At 36.5% G+C, this 20,073-nt stretch overlaps 1 protein-coding gene across 1 annotated transcript in view; it reads left to right on the forward strand.

Moving 5' to 3' along the window:
- Window positions 1-20,073, forward strand: part of LOC124367916 — a 102,694-nt gene that overhangs the window by 39,764 nt on the left and 42,857 nt on the right. The window contains exon 2 of the mRNA XM_046825121.1: window positions 19,815-19,900. Coding sequence (XP_046681077.1) covers window positions 19,836-19,900 — 65 coding nt within the window. The 5' untranslated portion in view covers window positions 19,815-19,835. The remainder of the gene's footprint in view (window positions 1-19,814; window positions 19,901-20,073) is intronic.

Genomic DNA, 20,073 nt, shown 5'->3' on the forward strand with positions numbered 1-20,073 from the left:
AAAGTTCAGGACATGAATGATGGAAAAATACTTCACTTATAAACATGTTTATTACAAAATCAATAAAATATATAAATTAGTTTTAAATTGCTTATTTACATAAAAGTCTTGAATTGGCAGTTGCCTCTAAACTTGAACAATTGTTCGTCAACAGTGCAATACTCACTGGGTGTGAAGAACGTCCTAAATTTCTGCACAATCAGCTCAAAAAACGATGTAATAGGTGCTAGATTATCTACAACTTTTCTTTGTGGACGATCTCGAATATCATCGAATCGCATACACCTCATTAGAAAATGAAAACGATTTTCACTCATTGACAAAGAACACGATTCTGCGCCACTTCCACGATTATTGTCCCAAATATGCTTTGTGTGTTTCCTTCAACTGCCCAAACAACCAGAGAGAAGTAGAATTCCTATAAAAGCACGAATTTCAGTGTTATATATTGGTCTTGCATCTCTTTCACGCTCAAATTGGTCTTTTATACCTAATATGTAAATGTTAGTTCCATTTACTATCATTTCTATAACATCATCATCAAAATATAAATTAAACAATCAATCTCAGTTTTAGTGTTCCGAGCCTCACCTCTAGGCCCTGGCAATCGCAACACAATGTTTGATGCCCTTTTACGAATGTTACTGTCTTATTCCACTTCATCACTCTCTTCTGTTTGTCTTTTGAATAAAAAACATTACCTAAAGGAGTATTATCTTCATCACCACACTCACTCATGTCCTGTGGACTGGAAGGGGAAGTAGGCGCCATTTCTGCATCTTCTTCATCGGGTAAATGGATTTAGTCTTCCAAATGATCTACTTCTCCATCACTGTCCACGGCAACGCAATCCTCCTCATCAGAACTTAAAGGATTGTCAATCTCATCAAGAATATCTCGTTTGGTCAATCTGGCACGCTTCGGATTACTCATGACACAAACAATCGCGCGGGCTACGGTTGTAGCCCAGATCACTTTGAAGTAAAACCACACGGACACTTTTACTCTATGCAGTGCAAGAGCACACTGACTGGACTGAGCAGCTATTTGTTTGAAGGTACTGAGGCTCCGACCCTCCTAGGAACACATCACTCCTAGTAGTAGGTGAACAAATTACACTGGGCTACACATATAGCCCGCGCGAGCACCGCAGGGTTAACAAGGTTGTTATATAACAATTCTTTATGTATGAAGCAACATAATATCTTTTATATAAGATACGTCCACTTACGTCTCTTGCAACCTTCTTTCGGTCTAAGATATATCCAGTGCCATAATTGAGTTTGCCACGTTGTCCTGATGGATACACGTAACACTGAGAAACCTACTTCTGTCAAAAAGGGTCCACTTATGTCTTTTGCAATCTTCTTTCGGTCTACGATATATCCAGTGCCATAATTGAGTTTGCCACGTTGTCCTGATGGATACACGTAAACCTGAGAAACCTACTTCGGTCAAAAAGGGTCCACTTATGTCTTTTGCAATCTTTTTTCTGTCTACGTACGATATATCCAGTGCCATAATTGAGTTTGCCACGTTGTCCTGATGGATACACGTAAAACTGAGAAACCTACTTCTGTCAAAAAGGGTCCACTTATGTCTTTTGCAATCTTCTCTCGGTCTACGATATATCCAGTGCCATAATTGAGTTTGCCACGTTGTCCTGATGGATACACGTAAAACTGAGAAACCTACTTCTGTCAAAAAGGGTCCACTTATGTCTTTTGCAATCTTCTTTCGGTCTACGATATATCCAGTGCCATAATTGAGTTTGCCACGTTGTCCTGATGGATACACGTCAAACTGAGAAACCTACTTCTGTCAAAAAGGGTCCACTTATGTCTTTTGCAATCTTCTTTCGGTCTACGATATATCCAGTGCCATAATTGAGTTTACCACGTTGTCCTGATGGATACACGTAAAACTGAGAAACCTACTTCTGTCAAAAAGGGTCCACTTATGTCTTTTGCAATCTTCTTTCGGTCTACGATATATCCAGTGCCATAATTGAGTTTGCCACGTTGTCCTGATGGATACACGTGAAACTGAGAAACCTACTTCTGTCAAAAAGGGTCCACTTATGTCTTTTGCAATCTTCTTTCGGTCTACGATATATCCAGTGCCATAATTGAGTTTGCCACGTTGTCCTGATGGATACACGTGAAACTGAGAAACCTACTTCTGTCAAAAAGGGTCCACTTATGTCTTTTGCAATCTTCTTTCGGTCTACGATATATCCAGTGCCATAATTGAGTTTGCCACGTTGTCCTGATGGATACACGTAAAACTGAGAAACCTACTTCTGTCAAAAAGGGTCCACTTATGTCTTTTGCAATCTTCTCTCGGTCTACGATATATCCAGTGCCATAATTGAGTTTGCCACGTTGTCCTGATGGATACACGTAAAACTGAGAAACCTACTTTTGTCAAAAAGGGTCCACTTATGTCTTTTGCAATCTTCTTTCGGTCTACGATATATCCAGTGCCATAATTGAGTTTGCCACGTTGTCCTGATGGATACACGTAAAACTGAGAAACCTACTTCTGTCAAAAAGGGTCCACTTATGTCTTTTGCAATCTTCTTTCGTTCTACGATATATCCAGTGCCATAATTGAGTTTGCCAAGTTGTCCTGATGGATACACGTCAAACTGAGAAACCTACTTCTGTCAAAAAGGGTCCACTTATGTCTTTTGCAATCTTCTTTCGGTCTACGATATATCCAGTGCCATAATTGAGTTTGCCACGTTGTCCTGATGGATACACGTAAAACTGAGAAACCTACTTCTGTCAAAAAGGGTCCACTTATGTCTTTTGCAATCTTCTTTCGTTCTACGATATATCCAGTGCCATAATTAAGTTTGGATTATTATCACGACGAAGAAAATATACATACATACTTGGTAAATCTACTTCGGTCAAAGACAAATTACTTCTGGTATAAGGGGGAAATCCTTATACGAAAGTTTATAATATCGGTTTCGAGTTGTAGAAGACTTGATTTTCGGTCGGAAGGCTGGGAAAGAATGGCTTGTTGAAGCATGGCAGTGTAAAAATACCACATCATAATGTCAAGGAAGCCATAATGTCTTGACCATCTAGAAACTCTTGCACATAAAGATTCACAGTCATTATGAAACTTAAATATATCATTAAAACAATGGTTAAATTTTTTAAACATATGGTTGCGCTTTCATAGAACAATGGTTACACAGAACAGTTGATTGAATTTAACAAGCTCTTTCAATTAATATTTCGCTGCTTTAGGGACCAAGATGGGATTTGTAACTGCTTTAGAGACCAGTGTAGCCCAGTGCGGCTTTAGAAATAAGTATATACCTATATTCATCCCAGGAACTCTAAGAATGACCATGCAAACTTTCAATACAATCGATTGAATAGTTTATGCTTGAGAGCAAAACTAAAGCATTTATAGTATTATTAAGATTAAGATCATTTATCTCATAACTATTGCTTCTTCCGCTAATACCAAACTCAAGCTCCACAGCGTTTGAAGCTTTAAAAGTCAAATATTATTTTATTAGAACTATCATCTTTCTCACGAAACTATTCCAATTTAGTTCTTTTAAAGTATTATGGATACTGACTTATAACGTGATTTTTAGAATGCATCTGAAGAAGAGTTACAATTCCAACCCTCGAAACGCAGTGTTCTATTCTCGCAACTTCTAACGATAGTAGTTATCCAATATTGTCATCCACTCACTTTTTTGTACTCATAAAGCGCTTTTTAATTCGAAACATTCTTGAAATCCAAAATTGAATATGTCAAACTGCTTAAGTTCAGTAGCGATGTGATACTGGCAGGCATGAAACTCAAAATAACATCAATTACCTACTTGACGGGAATGAAGGCGGATATGAATGAAGGATAATGAGGAATTGTTGAGCGAGGCGTAGCCTTGTCACCAGACTAGATCGGCAGTTGCTCAACAAGCGTCACTAATTAATTAATTGCCCATTCAATAAGTACATATGCCAGCTAGAAAGTGCTGTATTTTATCTAGAGTATATTGGCAGGCTGCTTGTAAAATTAAGTTTTTCTTCACAATCAGAGAATTGCCTCTAGCAGGGCTTTATGTTAAAAGTGTCACAGAAACCAAATTGAGCTCTATTTAAAATTGTTTGTCCTTAAAATCCCACTACCAGCTGACAAGAACACGTTACAATCAGTCCAATGCAGTGGTACAGTTTAAACTGCTATTCTAAAACAAATAGTAAGAAAACGTTGTGGAGTTTAAACCAAATAATTGAATTATCAAGGAGCTTAAACAATGGTTAACATGTTTAGGTGACTACTTGTGGTAATACTGTACAGCTACAGAATTAGACTGATAAACACAGATAATAATTCTTGGAATGTGCGAGCGATAATGTCGAAACCCCTAGTGCCGAATCCCCTAGTACCCCTAGTTCCGAATCCTCCAGTGCCGAAAACACTTTTAGTCGTGTGTCACCGAATAAGGAATTGTCTGACAGCGCCGAACATATTACGCCTGGGCCAAATTTTACTTTTCTTTCAGCTCTAAACCAAGAAGGACCTACAATACTGCAATCACAACATTTTATCATCGTTGAAGAGAGTATTCCTACTTAGGTATCTAAGTCCTCAACCTACTGCCAGAAGTAACAACAGACTGTGCTGCTGCAAAGACCGTTTTACAACAAGAAAATTATTTCCTGTTTCACTTGTGATTCCTTCTGTAACTAGACCAATTATTTTCTTTCACAATTGACCTGTACCTTTGTAGACTATGTTTAACAGTTTTGACGCAATTCTATATTCCTCGTTAACGAATAAAGGTTTTGCTTCTGAAAGACTAATTGTTGACTTGTTTTAGTTTACCAGTGTGAAGAGGGAATTTCCTCACATACCAGGTCACTCTGGCTCCCTGATTGCGTTAAACCTACACATCCACCAGTTTCACGAGTAGAAGGCAGTTAATTAATATAACGGTTTCCCAATCAGATTTTTCTGCAAACAAGTTCCTATCTGGATTAACATACAAGGTTTGCGGATAACCAGCTGTACAAATGGGAGTGGATTGGTCGCGAAAGCCCACGCCAGTGCGCCCCCCTAGGGGGACCCCCGCTGGGCCCGGGATGAGTTACGCCTCTGGGCTGCCTCTGCTGGCAGAACACAACGCCCACTCCCACGTCTCTGTTAGCACTTTGATCACTGTATAATCTTCTGCTTTGGTCAAAACAAATCGAGATAGTGAATTCGAATGTGAATATGCTAATGCATTCAGCACAACTACGCCAATCGACCTGGTTTATTGGATTATCTGGGCTCTTTATAATTATGATGTTGTCCTTTGTTTGAAATTTATTATTGGCAATAATTCTCTAACATCTACCTTTTCGCTGTTTGTAAGGATAACCGATTTTCGTGCATTTTTGGACACACTCGCTGGGAATTGTATTTGTGTTTACCAACACAAAAACGTAGAGTAGTATTAATCATCTGTAAGATGTACGTGATCAATTTTGATCTTTGTTTTAATTTTATTATTGGCAATAATTCTATAACAACCACAGATTCTCGGTTTGTAAAAATAACCGATTTTCGGGCATTTTCAGTGGATTCGGTGCTATTGGACATATCCGCTGGGAATTGTATTTGTGTTTACCAACACAAAAACGTAGAGTAGTATTAATCCTCTGTAAGATGTACGTGATCAATTTTGATCTTTGTTTTAATTTTATTATTGGCAATAATTCTATAACAACCACAGATTCTCGGTTTGTAAAAATAACCGATTTTAGGGCATTTTCAGTGGATTCGGTGCTATTGGACCAACCCGCTGGGAATTATATTTGTGTTTACCAACGCAAAGGTGTAGAGTAGAAGAAATCAGCCATCTGTAAGATGTACGTGATAACCTTAAGTTTTTGGGGTGATCCAAATCTTTAGTTCATACTTCACAGCCTTTACTTACTATTTGTTTCAGAATGGTAGTTTAATCTACAACTGGAATGGGCTGGTAGTAATGTATTCATATCAATAATTGGTAGTAGGATTTTAAGACTAATTCGAGATTATATTTATTGTTAACTGGGTTACCGTGACACCTGTCGTCCTTACTACGTTTTTTTACATAACTCCATGATAAAATTCACCTTCAGATTATGAAAAACACCTGAATCAGACAGACAGCTTTTCAATATTCATCGGGCCGGAATTATAAACTACAGAGCTTTCTTAGCCGACATAATCTGAACTTATTGGATGGATAGGCAATTACATAATTAATTAATGACACTTGTTAAGAATCAATCAATGTAGTCCGGTAATGAGGCTACAACTCATTCACCACTTCCATCATTATCCTTCATTCATGCCCGCCTTCATTCCTGTCAAGCACGTAATTGATGTTGTCCCCCTGCTTCTTTCTTGCTCTTCCAGTGTGGCAGTATTACGGAGTTTCTGCTTGGGTCAAAGCAGTTTGGAATAGTCAGTATTAGATTTGAAGAATGTTTCAAATTTTAACCTTAGCTTACCAGTTAGCCTACCTTTACCACTCATCACTTTACCAACTGCTAATTTCATAAACTAAATCGATTATGGCAAGCAAAGCCGGCTGCATACGATCATATAAAATTTATATTCTATAAGAAATCACATATCATTCATTTGATATGTGTTTATATATATTTTTTAAATATATGGAACAATTTTATTAAGTGCAAGTTTTAGAGTTAATGAAGTTAACACACGACATGGTGGTTGTGATTCTTGACTTAGGCGTACGATTTGTTTATTTTAATCTAGTTTGTAATTATGTATTGGGTTAGTTATTCACCTGAAGAAGAGATCATATTTCAGATCTCGAAACGTAGTGTTACTGATTATTTTGTTTCACTGAACGTTGGCAAATGTCCGGAAAAATCCTGTTTCCTCCACAATCTTTCCATCGTAAAAAATAAACTTCAAACAAAGCATCTCATAATAAAATACAAAAGATAAGTAGAATAGTCACAAATCAGTTTACTGGCAAAAGGTTTACTAAAACAACAGGTTTTCTTAAAAACTGAAGAAAAATCATCAAGTAAAATACTTTTCTGTTCATACATTTGAATACTTTTGATAAATAAAGTAATAGTTTTAGAAATAAAAATAAATAAATTGGTAGGAAAGATTTGAATATAATTTTAGATTTTTATTGCTGTACAAGGCCGTCTTTTTATTAAAATAAAGATTTTAAAAAATGAAGATCAGTTTTAAATTTGTAACCTTGCAATAGCCTCCTCAGGATTTGCATCTGCAAGCCTGCGATAAAACCGATCTGCCCTGCAACAAAAATCTTCGACAGAACCGTTTATAACATTTTGTTACTTTCTGTTAAGAGGTTCTTTGAATTCTCCCCCCCCCCCCATAGCGTCAATTTTCTGACTTACCATCTGGTGCCCCGGGCGCCAACAGGAGTAACTACGGCCCTGCCTGTAAGTGTCACGGCACTACTGTGTTCCCACAGTGTCTCTTCTGCAGCACATTGCGGTTCTCAGGTTGTTTACACATCGCTTATAGCACACTTCGGCCTAACGGGGCTCAACCACAGTTCGGACAGCTACTGGTGGGCTAACTTACTCGGTTGTTTTTATCGAACAATTCGATACGAGTATATTATCCAACTTCGATGTGTAAAAATCAAACACAATAAGAGTTGTAATAAATTACCGTAACAAGAAGAATCTCGTGCATTACAACTTTAATAACATAAATTTAACACTAACTTTACAAAACCAACTATGGCCTAGACTTAGATATCGAAGCAACCTTACAATATTTATAACTTGCCCAACTTGATATCGATATGTAACCGATTTTGTGAAATGGAGGAAAGAATTCTCCCCATGTGTTACCAGGAGTTGAAATCATATGCTAAGTTAGATAATTTGTAATATCGAACTATTCATTCGGATAAAAACATCGAACCATTCGATAAAAACAACCGAATAACGAGTATAGGCTGCTTTTTAAAGTCTACCCCACATTTGTACTGTTTCACTTCTATTCGTTAGCAATTACTCGTAGTCGATTTCTTAAGAAAAATTTGCGTACTTAATTTAAGTTCAGGTAGTTTGAGAAATCATCACGGTGGTTTTTTTTTACCTTATTCATAGATTTAAGAAAACTTACAATTTCCGGTATTCAACCATTTGGTAACAGGGACTTACAGCTGACTGACCAGTATAGAGAAACTAATCAAGCTACTAAGCCTTATTGATTATACGTTCCATGCCGCCGTTAAAATACTATATATAGTAAAGAACATAATTTTATTAAAAACGCAATTATTCGTGATCATTTTGTTATAACATAAGTGATCATTTAATGATGTTTTATATTGCATACAAAATTTTTCCTTGAACGTCCGTATATACCGACATTGGGTCGTTGGGATTGAAAGGGGTTCAAGTGGGGAGGAGAGTTATTTTCGTTGCATTTGGTCATAACTATTATTGGGTGGACGTTGTTTTTATTTCTTCCAAAAACTTCATCTTTATTCATAAATAAATCTGTATTCCTTCCAATGCCACCCTGTCATGTCCAATTTAGTTTAATTCTACAACTTGAGTGGGGGGTCCATCTCCATATTTCCCCCCTTTAGGTACGTCCCTGGATGGAATCGGCTTGATTTACCAGAATAATAAATAGGCCACATACTGGAAGAAGCCGACTGTTTAAAGTCATTGGAAACATCTCCCCAAAGCGGATATTTGAAAATTTTTTAAACATATTTTTATTATTAACATCCCTACTAATATTATAAATGCGAATGTACTGTAAGTTTGTTTGTTAGGCTACGTTTTCACGTTGGAACTACTTAACCGATCATCATGAAAATTTGTATATTCTTGGAGGTATTGGAAGTAACATACGATACTTTTTATTAGTAAATAATGTATCAAAAAATCTCAAAATCTAACTACTTCAACGCCATCTAGCATTCCAGTATTAAAGTTCCCACCCTGAGTACTGTAATACCGTCACACTGTATCATCGGTGGTCACGTTAATATCCAATCCAATCCAATCCATCCAATTGATTATAATTTCAGCTGTTTGGAATTATTCTATATTTAACGTTATTTTCTTCTGTCATTGTTACATGCAGTGTAAAACTATTTGAATTTTTGAGATTAGGTGTCATTTTTGTGGTTGGATACCATTTGTTTTTGAAACTTCATTGCGTGTAGTAAATTTTGAGAATTGCTAGCTAAGCAATAAAATATAGTTATCATATTAATTCATTTCTATTGTAATGATCTCCGATGCTTATTTAATAGCTTAAATGCGAGCGAAGCCGCGGGTAAACGCTAGTTTAATATAAACGGACATAAAGGAGTATTTAAGTACACGGTATAAGATCCAAAAATGTTTTACCTTAAATTTAGACCTCTTTTACTTCAAAATTATCAGTTTCTTTCTTTGGATCAAGAGGAACCTATGTAGCAAGTTATGTCTCTAGGAAAATTTTATAAAAAGTTCTTATACTTACCAACAGACAACATCAGGATTTTAAGAAGGCTGCGTCAGGTCCTCAAACAACAATGCTTTATCTGCGTGAAGTAAGTACTGTATGCGCTAATGCGCCATCCTTCACATCTTGAAGACGGGATTCACAAACAGCTTCGTGGAATCCAGAGGCCAAGTCTGTTGATTTAATATTGAATAATCACTTTCGATTAGAGCCTGTTAGAAATTGGCCTGTAACTGAAATAACCTGGTTTATAGTATATAAACCGCCGTCGTTACTAATGTTGTACTGCTGAATATTTATGAAGTGATAGGTTTCGCGGTTGTAACTGTAACTGCCAGGATCCTTCCAGGTACAACTTGTAAGTAGTCCCGCCTTATTGATGGTAACGGAAGTGTAATTTATGACGCGCCATACACGGTACGCCATTAGACGTAATCTACTACAGACGTAGTATGGAGAGGAGCAGATCCATGTAGGTACTCCGCAGGTCTCCTCCATGGGGCCACTTTTATTTGCATTTTTATTTAGTACGGTCACGACTCCGCGTGGAACCGGTCCGATATAAATTAGTTCCTCCATACAAGTTCTATTCCTCGGTTCCCCATAAATAAGTGACCTTGAACACTCCGACCGTGTTCCGTGAATTTGTAACACCATTAGTGCGTTTTACTGCTCGATTACAGTGTATCCGTGTGAATCACATCGATAAAACCGCAGTACAGTAGGTCTACTTAGGCCGCGTTACGTTATGTAGCAAAAACTGTTACATGTAGCTTTTGCTAATGAAACCATATATACGTATACGTTACAAGTAGCGAGACTAATACAAGTTTTTTTTCTCAGAAAATGAGAAGGATGGAGATATTGTTCACCATTCTAGGCTCGTCCATAACTTCAAGTAACGTATCAATGATAGGAAAGGTTTACAACGTAAATTTTGAGTTTAAAACTCTAGTTCACGTCTTCTTAGAGCAGCGTCTGAAATCTGACTCTGTCACAGACTTGAATCCTGGAATCTGGAGTCATGTTCGTCTGAAGAGATCAAAAGTCGGCAACGAAAAAGCTCAAAACGAACCATGCTTAGAGATCGTGTGTAGAACATCGTAGTGCACTCAACTGTGCACCTAGAGAGACAATAATAATACTTTTTTCACACTATATTTGTAGTCTTTTGGGTGCCTTTAGGCGAACGTGACTTCAGAGTCAAGTCTGTGACAGCGTCAGATTCCAGACACTGCACTAAGAGGAAGGTGAACTGAAGCTAAACAACATTCACAATCATTTATGAATGAATCATCATCGATCAGGGTAGTCGTGGTCAACAACTCTGCGATAGTGTCCGTGTATGTGCGTGCGCGCAATACGTTTGAGTCCATCTGAGCGTTTTTCACTCGTGGACAATTTAATGCAGTGCTGAGTTTTCTTAACCTTCCAGGCCTTGAACAGCAGGTAGGTTTGCTCGAGTGGGAGGATTCAAGTTATTGTCAGTTTCCGGCCTCCAGAGCCCGACTTCCGGCGGAAACGGAGTCGTCACGGTTCGCTTACCACCCCATCAGAAGGTTGGTGGGTGGGTGGGGAGGGGGGTTGTACCTGCACACCCAGGGTCATAGATAACGCAGTGTCTGACCTCTATTTCGAAACAGGTTGTCCCGCATTGTCTTGTGTTGTTTTCTTAATTTGTTTTTCCTTTGTGTGGTAAAGCGTAGCAGTGTAATTTGAGTGTGAGTTCACAATAAATAAAAGTTAAGACCGAACTAGTCGTTAGGGAAGCATTGAGTGAAGTCCGTTCAGTAAAAAATTTCGTTTAGAACGGAAAGGGATTTTTCACGCAATGTGAAGCCATGCATTTTGTTTTTGTATTATTCACAATTGTATCTGTGATACGCGTCTCACGCACTAACCTCAGTGTTGTAGCCTATTTTGTGGCTTATCCAGCTGCGAAGCATCGAACTACACTAAATCACTGGTCATTTACAATATCAACTTCCTCAAGCCAATACGGAAAGCGTTTTTATTACCTGTTATTATTATTTATTACCTTTATTTTATTATTTACAATATATTCCATAACATATGAATATAAGTAAATATGATACATTAGAGAAACATTGGTTGATTAGCGTCCAAAGACATTAACCAACATAAAGATAAAGAACTTTAAAGCGATCTCTTAAATCAAGGAAGTCGTTCCCTTTCATTAAGTCTATACACATGCTCACAATTTTTATTATTATTATTAAATAAAAGCCGATCCCCTTTTAAGCCTTATTCTGCCCGACCTCATGGGCCACTGGCCTGTGCGAGGATCTTATCAAACAGAATAAGGGGAGAGTCGATACAGTACAAGATCGATCGATGGTACTGATAAAAAGTGCAAGGGTCACAGACAGGTTTCAAACCTGCACTATCTCTAACTCAGACTCAAAGTCCAACGTCTTAGACAGTTCGGCCATCAGTACTCCCAAACCGATGGTTGAATTTATTGCCTAGTAAATTCAAAGCAAGATGATTTTGATGTTCTTCAGGCTTAGCTATGTAGAGTAAACTAAACTTTGAGATCCCCTATTCTACATATACTACTCCAGTGCCTCTGTGAATTACCGCATTTGTAATCATTACAACCACGGAGTTTACAGTATTGTTCTCAGCATTATAGATTGGGAACTTTGAATTATTTTCAGATTCGATAAAGATGCAGTGCCCCACAGCTGAATCCCATATGTCCAGATTGGTTTCTAGACAACTTTGTACAGTAACTTTTATTTTCAGCAGAGATGTGAATTTCTACCAAAGAGCCAATATATAGTAGAAAACTTTGTATTTAAGTGCAGTAGTTTGTTCCAAACTTTGGTTTGCCATGTTACTGACCTCTCTAGATGAATTTAAAAAATAATTATTTTAACTTCTATTGCAGTCAATTGCCACATTTTTCAGATTTTTGAAATGTCTTAGGCTCGTTTTTACACTTGAAGAAGAGGGTGGATTTCAATAATCGAAACGTAATGTTATAATTTTTTTTACGACGGTAAATGTTCGAAATCCTATTACCTTTTCCACCTTAAAAACCTCAATGGAGAGGGTTGTGACCCATCATAGCTCCCTCTTGGTTACGCCCCTGAAGCGACAGGCAGTGGCGGATTTAGGATTTGATGACAAGAGACGTTCAGGAGGATACCGAAAGTATGAAACCCTAATATCATCTATTCAACACAAACGTGGGGGACATTGGTTCAAATTATGGTGCAAATAAACAAAGCTTAATTCCCTTCAGAAAGAACGCCCTAGAAGCATTGAACCTAGAGGCTCTCATGAATTCTTCACTGTTGATAAGGAGCGGGTTGGGTTGGAGTTGAAGTTGGAGCTGAAGTTGGAGATACAGACGTGACCCTTCATTACGCCCATTCACTCCAACATCTTCGTCCTGCAACACAACACCTTGACATAAACAATGGCTTACTATTTTCAACGGGTTTAATTAATAAGATAGTACGCCAAACCACTTGTGCGTAAACATGCTCTACTGAGGTTGCAAGTATTGTCAAATCTATACCTCAATTCATTCTCGAGATGTTTTGTGAACAGGTAGACAATTATAGAGAAAAGACATTTTTACATCCTTCAGGCAGACAAACGGAAATTCTGCGTATTTACTGAGTGATAGGCTTCATTGCCGCTCAGCCAACTTCCATGGTTAGACTTGTACCATCATAGAACTCATTCTTGTCTATAAAGAAATGAAATACCACGCAAAACTTAAAAGTGTCCAGATGAAATATTTCTCGAAATATCCTTCCACGCGATGCAATAACATTTTTGTTCCTTAAAATTTCATAGGGTTAAATAAGAATTAAATTAAATTAAATCCAGTCACAGATTTTTTTAACACTAACATTTCACTATGTAAATCAATATTTCATATGTTAAAATCTCATGAGAATCTACTCAGATCGTTTGCGAATTTATGTATTCTGTTATTTTTTCGTTGGTATCATGGTTACCTATAAGTAATGAAAAGATTTGCAAACGCTCAGCCAAATCCACTGGAGTGACATGCAGTATCATCAAACCTAGTGTTGCCTACTTATGAATGAAGCTTCACGCATAGTCTAAAGGTAAGTTCGTTTCCGAGATATCACTCAGAAAGATGGACAAAAATGCAGAATGTTCCTGCCCCTCAAGTCATAGGCTTCGCTAACGCTCAGCAAAATCAACTGGAGTGACACGCACTATCTTCGAACTCAGTGATGCCTACGTATCAATAAAGCTTCACGCATAGTCTATGGACCAGTTCGTTTTCGAGAAATCACGCGCACAGACAGACAGAAACAAAATTTTCAGCTCCTCAAGCCATAGGCTTCGCTAACGCTCAAAACCGCAAATTAACGCGAGGCTTTCCAATATTATTGTATTGCAACAGGCGTATTGACAATTGAGTGATTTTATTGCCTGTAAAGGAAAATACTAGCTGGAGTAGGCGCCCGTTAGCCTTCAAATCAATGACGAAGGTAGTAATTTGCGTAGACGCGGACAGGAAGCAATCAACTTGTGCCTCACTTAATCTTATAATGGAGGAATCAATAAAATAAACAGAGCTTCACTGCGGTCTAAAGTAAGTCAGTCAGACGAAGGTTTCAATCCGTGTTTTCTCCCTGAAGTTTATGTTGGAAACGGAAGTTCGAAAGCGTGACCCATCGTTGTTTCAGAGGGCTTTCGTCGATATTTGTTGCAAAAAATGTTAATTAACTAGCAGTTGCCCGCGGATTGGCACGCAATTTCTTGTTGAAAAACAGTACACTTTCTTTCTTCTTATTTTTTTTTAATAAAAAGGAGAAGCCGATCCCCTTTTAAACCTTATTCTGTCCGTCCTCATGGGCCACTGGCCTGTTCTGGCGAGGATCTTATCAAACAGAATAAGGGGGAGAGTCGATACAGTACAAGGTCAATGGTACTGATAAAAAGTACAAGGGTCACAGACAGGATCTGAACCTGCGCTATTTCTAACTCAGACCCAAAGCCCAACGTCCTAGACCGCTCGGCTATCGGCCCTATAATCACGTATTCTTTTTCTATCACATTCTAAACATTCCTGAGATAATTGATAGTCGTTCCTTCGTGAGCCTCTTGGGTGCATTATGAATGTATGTACCATATTTCCTGCCTCTATATTTCGTGATTTTACTAGGTGTTAATAAGTTATTCAGTAAAATTAATTTATATGGATGAATGTCAATAAACTAATTAGGTTATAAATAATCAAATTCGGTTTGTTAAAATTAATTTTCTGTCTAAGATATTTCCAGTATTATGTTATAGTTTGACTTGTGCTCCGATAAAGAAAATGTATCAACGAAACCAATTTCGATCATAAAGCGTCTTCTTTTCATTTACCTTCGATCTAACCAAATTGGATTACCTTATGTGCAAACATTCAAGGCTTTTTAAAATGAGGTGGTTTTTATACCAGCGTTTAATACTATTTTCATTGCATTAGACAGTTTATTGATCATTGGTGCAATCTAAATTTAAAATTATATAGCAATAGCTTCTTCTATGCAACCTGCATTACACTACTGATCAAGCACTTTACAATAATAATTTTATACATTTCAAATGTAAACAAGTGTTTCTGCCTCTTTGATGAACTTCAGCTGAAAGTATTAACAGCAGCTGTTAAGTATCAGTTCGCTTTGCATTACGTGTCGTAGTGCAGTCTGCCGGATAGAAGGTAAAACATTTCAAAATCGACAACAACTTATAAATAAAACATTAATGAAATAAACTATTTATATTGGACAGAGTTGTAAATCTAAACCATTCTCGAATCCCCTTCAACACACACAAAATATTTAGTCAAAATCGGTCCAGTCGTTTAGGAGGAGTTCAGTGACATACACAATTCATGCAAACAAGAAATATATATATAACTAGCTGTTTCCCGCGGCTTCGCACGCTTTTCGTAAGCGTTACCCGTGTATGTGCACTTCTGGCTCAAGTAAATTATATTTCCAACGCCGATGTAGAGTTTGCTTTGTTGCCACGATCAAGAAAATCTGTACATCTGTACAAGACAAATATACATCATAACTTAGCGCCTTCAAATAGTGTTTGGCTATTAAATATTCGTAACTGTCTCGTAATTGCAGTTTATAATGTGCAGGCGCTTTGAAAACTATTATCTTTGGCAACACCACCTGGAGGCGAGTTACATCAATAGACATAGCATAGAAACCTTCTTCGTGGAAAAATACATATACATACAAATTTTCATAATGCTCGGTCAAATAGTTTCTGAGTCTATAAAGGACAAACACACAAACATTCATTTTTATATATATAGACTAGCGGCCCGGCGCGCTTTGCTGCGCATTTCAATAAATTTTTTGCAAAAGTTGCCCGCGGCTTCGCACGCAATTTCCCGTTGAAAACAGTACACTATATTCACCTTATTCTTTTTCTATCACATTCTAAACATTGCTGAGATAATTGATAGTCGTTCCATCGTGAGCCTCTTGGGCGTATTATGAAGGTATGTACCATATTCCTGCCTCTATCTAGCTGTTTACCCACGCCTTCGCACGCAAATCTTAAGAACCGAAGTCCTTATATTACTTAGTAAATTTTTTTTTTACTATAATAAATTTTAGATTAAATTAGTTATATCTCCGATGCCACGATGAGCTTGCTTTGTTTGTCTCGATCGAGAGAATATGTACACACGGAGTTTTGAGAACCATACTTCTGTCAAAAAAAACAACTAAGGTTGATTTTATAACATTCTTTATATTTTGTAGCCAACGTAAGATAGTAAATTATGATATCTGCATTACTCTTCTGATCAAGCATGAGCATGGTTTTATATTAAATAAATATTGCAGTTAAAGGTGAATTTTTACGTCAAATTTGAATTGTATTACCTGGATAGTAAAGTCTAATGTTTAACAGTGATTGCAAAAAACAGTTTTAAAACAAAATTTGTCGTTTCTCTTAAGCTTACTCTATGCTTTAAAACTATAAGTGTAATATATGTTTACAAAGAACAGCTGATTAAAAATTTGAAAAGACGTTAACATATGTTTGCTGCAATGCATTTCTTTATGGGTATTTCTGTAACCAGTGGGGCGGAATCCTGAATCGGAAAGGGATGGGCATAGCTTATAAACCTTCTCCGTGGAAAAATACATATACGTAACAAATTTTCATCATGATCGGTTCCAATAGTTCACGATTCCATAAAGGACAAACATACAAACATTCATTTTTATATATATAGATATATATATATATATATATATATATATATATATATATGTCCCGTGCGGAGCAAGTACTTTTTGCGATTCAATGTTTATTGATATATATATATATATATATATAATATATATATATATATATAAAATGCAGTACATCCTTAGTACATCTATATATATATATATATATATATATATATATATATATATATATATATATATATATATATATATATATATATATATATATACAGGGTGAGCTCAGAAATATGGTAAAAAAAATATTTTAAGACGTGATTGTAGAGCTAAAAATAAGAAAAAAATGTTATATAAAGGTAGGTCCGGAAACGCTCCATTACTGAGTAAATGGCTGGCGAAAGATTTTACTTTGTTTTCAGTACACCTGGTGAAATTAAGTGATTCTGAAAGGTTTTGTTCTTACTTTTTAACTCAAATAAGAGGGATATATAAAGAAAATCATCTGAAAAAATCAAATAAAAACCACTCTAGAGGTGGTAGTGTGAATAGTTTTTGAGAAAAAGTATGAAATTTGCCAAAAATCTAATAACAAAAATGCCACCGTCTTAAATGTTTGATGTCGAATAACATTGTTAAATAACCAATAAACAAATTGGTTTTTTTTCCTAATACAGATTGTAGAGAATTTAATTCTTGAAAACAACTGTAATAAACAAAGTTAACTAAATGTGTAAAAAAGTTATGAAATTGACTCCCCACGTATCACACTACACAGCAAACTTTTGCTGTTTTATAATAAGGAATGAGTATCTGATTGGTAACAGCTGGTGAAAAAATAAACATTTTTAATTCAAAATCTTATTTTTAAATACAATAAACATCTACAATCGCTTTTTAGTCTCACCGGAAGATAAAAAAGGATGCTCTAAATGACCTCCATCGTTCAAAATGCATGCGTCATCAGGCGTCTTGTCATCAAGTTTCGGACCCATTCAAAAACTCCAGGTGTCTGCTTAATGGTTTCTATTCCATTAGAAATGTTTAATCGGAGTTCTTCAATGGTATCTATTTTTTGGGAAGAGTAAACTAATGTTTTTAAAATGTCCCCAAAGGTAAAAAAGTCCAAAGGATTTAAGTCCGGTGATCTTGCTGGCCATGAAACTGGTTCACCTCGGCCTATCGATTGATTTGTGAAACTCTCATTTAGGTGTCTACGAACAGCCAGAGAGTAGTGCGCAGGTACCCGTCATGCATAAACCATATGTTTTGGCGCAAATGCAGAGGTACATCATCAAGCAGGTTAGGTAGCTCGTCTCTTAAAAAGTTCAAGTACACCACGCCATTAAGCCTAGGGGAAGCACGAATACGACTAAAATGAACTGCTAAGATTCCAGCCGAACATTTACTGAAAACTGATGTTGTGGGCGATTAGGTTTGACAGCATGAGGATTTCTGTCTGCCCAAATGTGGTTGTTATGGAAGTTAATGATAGCTGTTCTTGTAAAGTGAGCCTCATTTGTAAACAAAATTGTATTCAAAAAGTTTGGATCAGCACATTTTAACAAAAGCCATCGACAAAAACAACATGGGGAGCGTAGTCTTGTGGCAAAAGAGTTGCTGGAACATGGAGTTGCTTGGACATGCTGAAAGTGGTATGGGTGTAACTGGTACTACTACGTGTAGTATTCCTCCGAATACTAGATTGGCTGACATTGAACTGTAGTGACAATTCTCTAGTGCTCTTTTCAGGATAATCAGAAATTTTATTAAGAACCAACTCTTCTAATTCAACAGTCCTACATAATCGGGCGATGCCTGCATTACTATGCTCCAAAGACTTCAAAGAACCTGTTTCAGATAGGCGTTGATGAATAGTGGCAAAAATCTTGCGCTTTGACACCTGCGGTTTAGGAAAGTTTCTTTTGCTAGACAGACGTCTTGCTGCGGTACTATTGCAGCGTTCCAAACCAAACATTAAAATGCATGTCTGCTAAATCAGAGTTTGAATACACATGAATATTACATTCCATTTTTTAATAAATAAAACACACAACACAAAATTACTAATAAAAATGGATGGAAATAACTAGTTAAAATACTTAACACAAGCACAAAATAGTAATCTTTAACAGTTTTGTTGTTTTGTTTCAACAATGAGGTGACATATGTCTTCTAATAATAAATGCCCAGCTGATTATTTATTATTTAAAAATGTTTTAAATAGAAACCATTAAGCAGACACCTGGAGTTTTTGAATGGGTCCGAAACTTGATGACAAGACGCCTGAACGCATGCATTTTGAACGATGTGAGGTCATTTAGAGCATCCTTTTTAATCTTCCGGTGAGACTAAAAAGCGATTGTAGATGTTTATTGTATTTTAAAATAAGATTTTGAATTAAAAATGTTTATTTTTTCACCAGCTGTTACCAATCAGATACTCATTCCTTATTATAAAACAGCAAAAGTTTGCTGTGTAGTGTGATACGTGGGGAGTCAATTTCATAACTTTTTTACACATTTAGTTAACTTTTTTTATTACAGTTGTTTTCAGAATAAATTCTCTACAATCTGTATTAGGAAAAACCATTTGTTTATTGGTTATTTTAACAATGTTATTCGATATCAAACATTTAAGACGGTATTTGTGTTATTAGATTTTTTGGCAAATTTCATACTTTTTCTCAAAAACTATTCACACTAACACCTCTAGAGTGGTTTTATATTTTGATTTTTCAGGATGATTTTCTTTATATATCCCTCTTATTTGAGTTAAAAAAGTAAGAACAAAACCTTTCAGAATCACTTAATTTCACCAGGTGTATTGAAAACAAAGTAAAATCTTTCGCCAGCCATTACTCAGTAATGGAGCGTTTTCCGGACCTACCTTTATATAACATTTTTTTCTTATTTTTAGCTCTGCAATCACGTCTTAAAATATTTTACCATATTTCTGACTCACCCTGTATATATATATATATAGATGTACTAAGGATGTACTAGGATCTGTGATTATATGATTTATCCTATATTTCCTACAAGGTTTATTGGTGTACTGTATATTTGGTGGTTTTTTGTACAGGAGGGGTATGAACGTAGCGAGATGACCAGAATGGGTTCAGCCTCTCAAGGGGAGACCGTAGTGCGCCGCCTCGGCAAGCTCAACAGGTACCATAAATAAAAATAACTCCTTACAGTTAAGTAGAGATTTTACTTTGAATACAGCAAATTTAGTGTATAACAGGTTAAAATGATATCCAAAAAAACACCATAATTTCATTACATATTACTCATCTCCAGTAGCGTAGCCAGAAATTTCGTTCAGGGGGGGTCCGAAACCG

Source organism: Homalodisca vitripennis, chromosome 8 (assembly GCF_021130785.1).
Source record: "Homalodisca vitripennis isolate AUS2020 chromosome 8, UT_GWSS_2.1, whole genome shotgun sequence".
NCBI lineage: Eukaryota > Metazoa > Arthropoda > Insecta > Hemiptera > Cicadellidae > Homalodisca > Homalodisca vitripennis.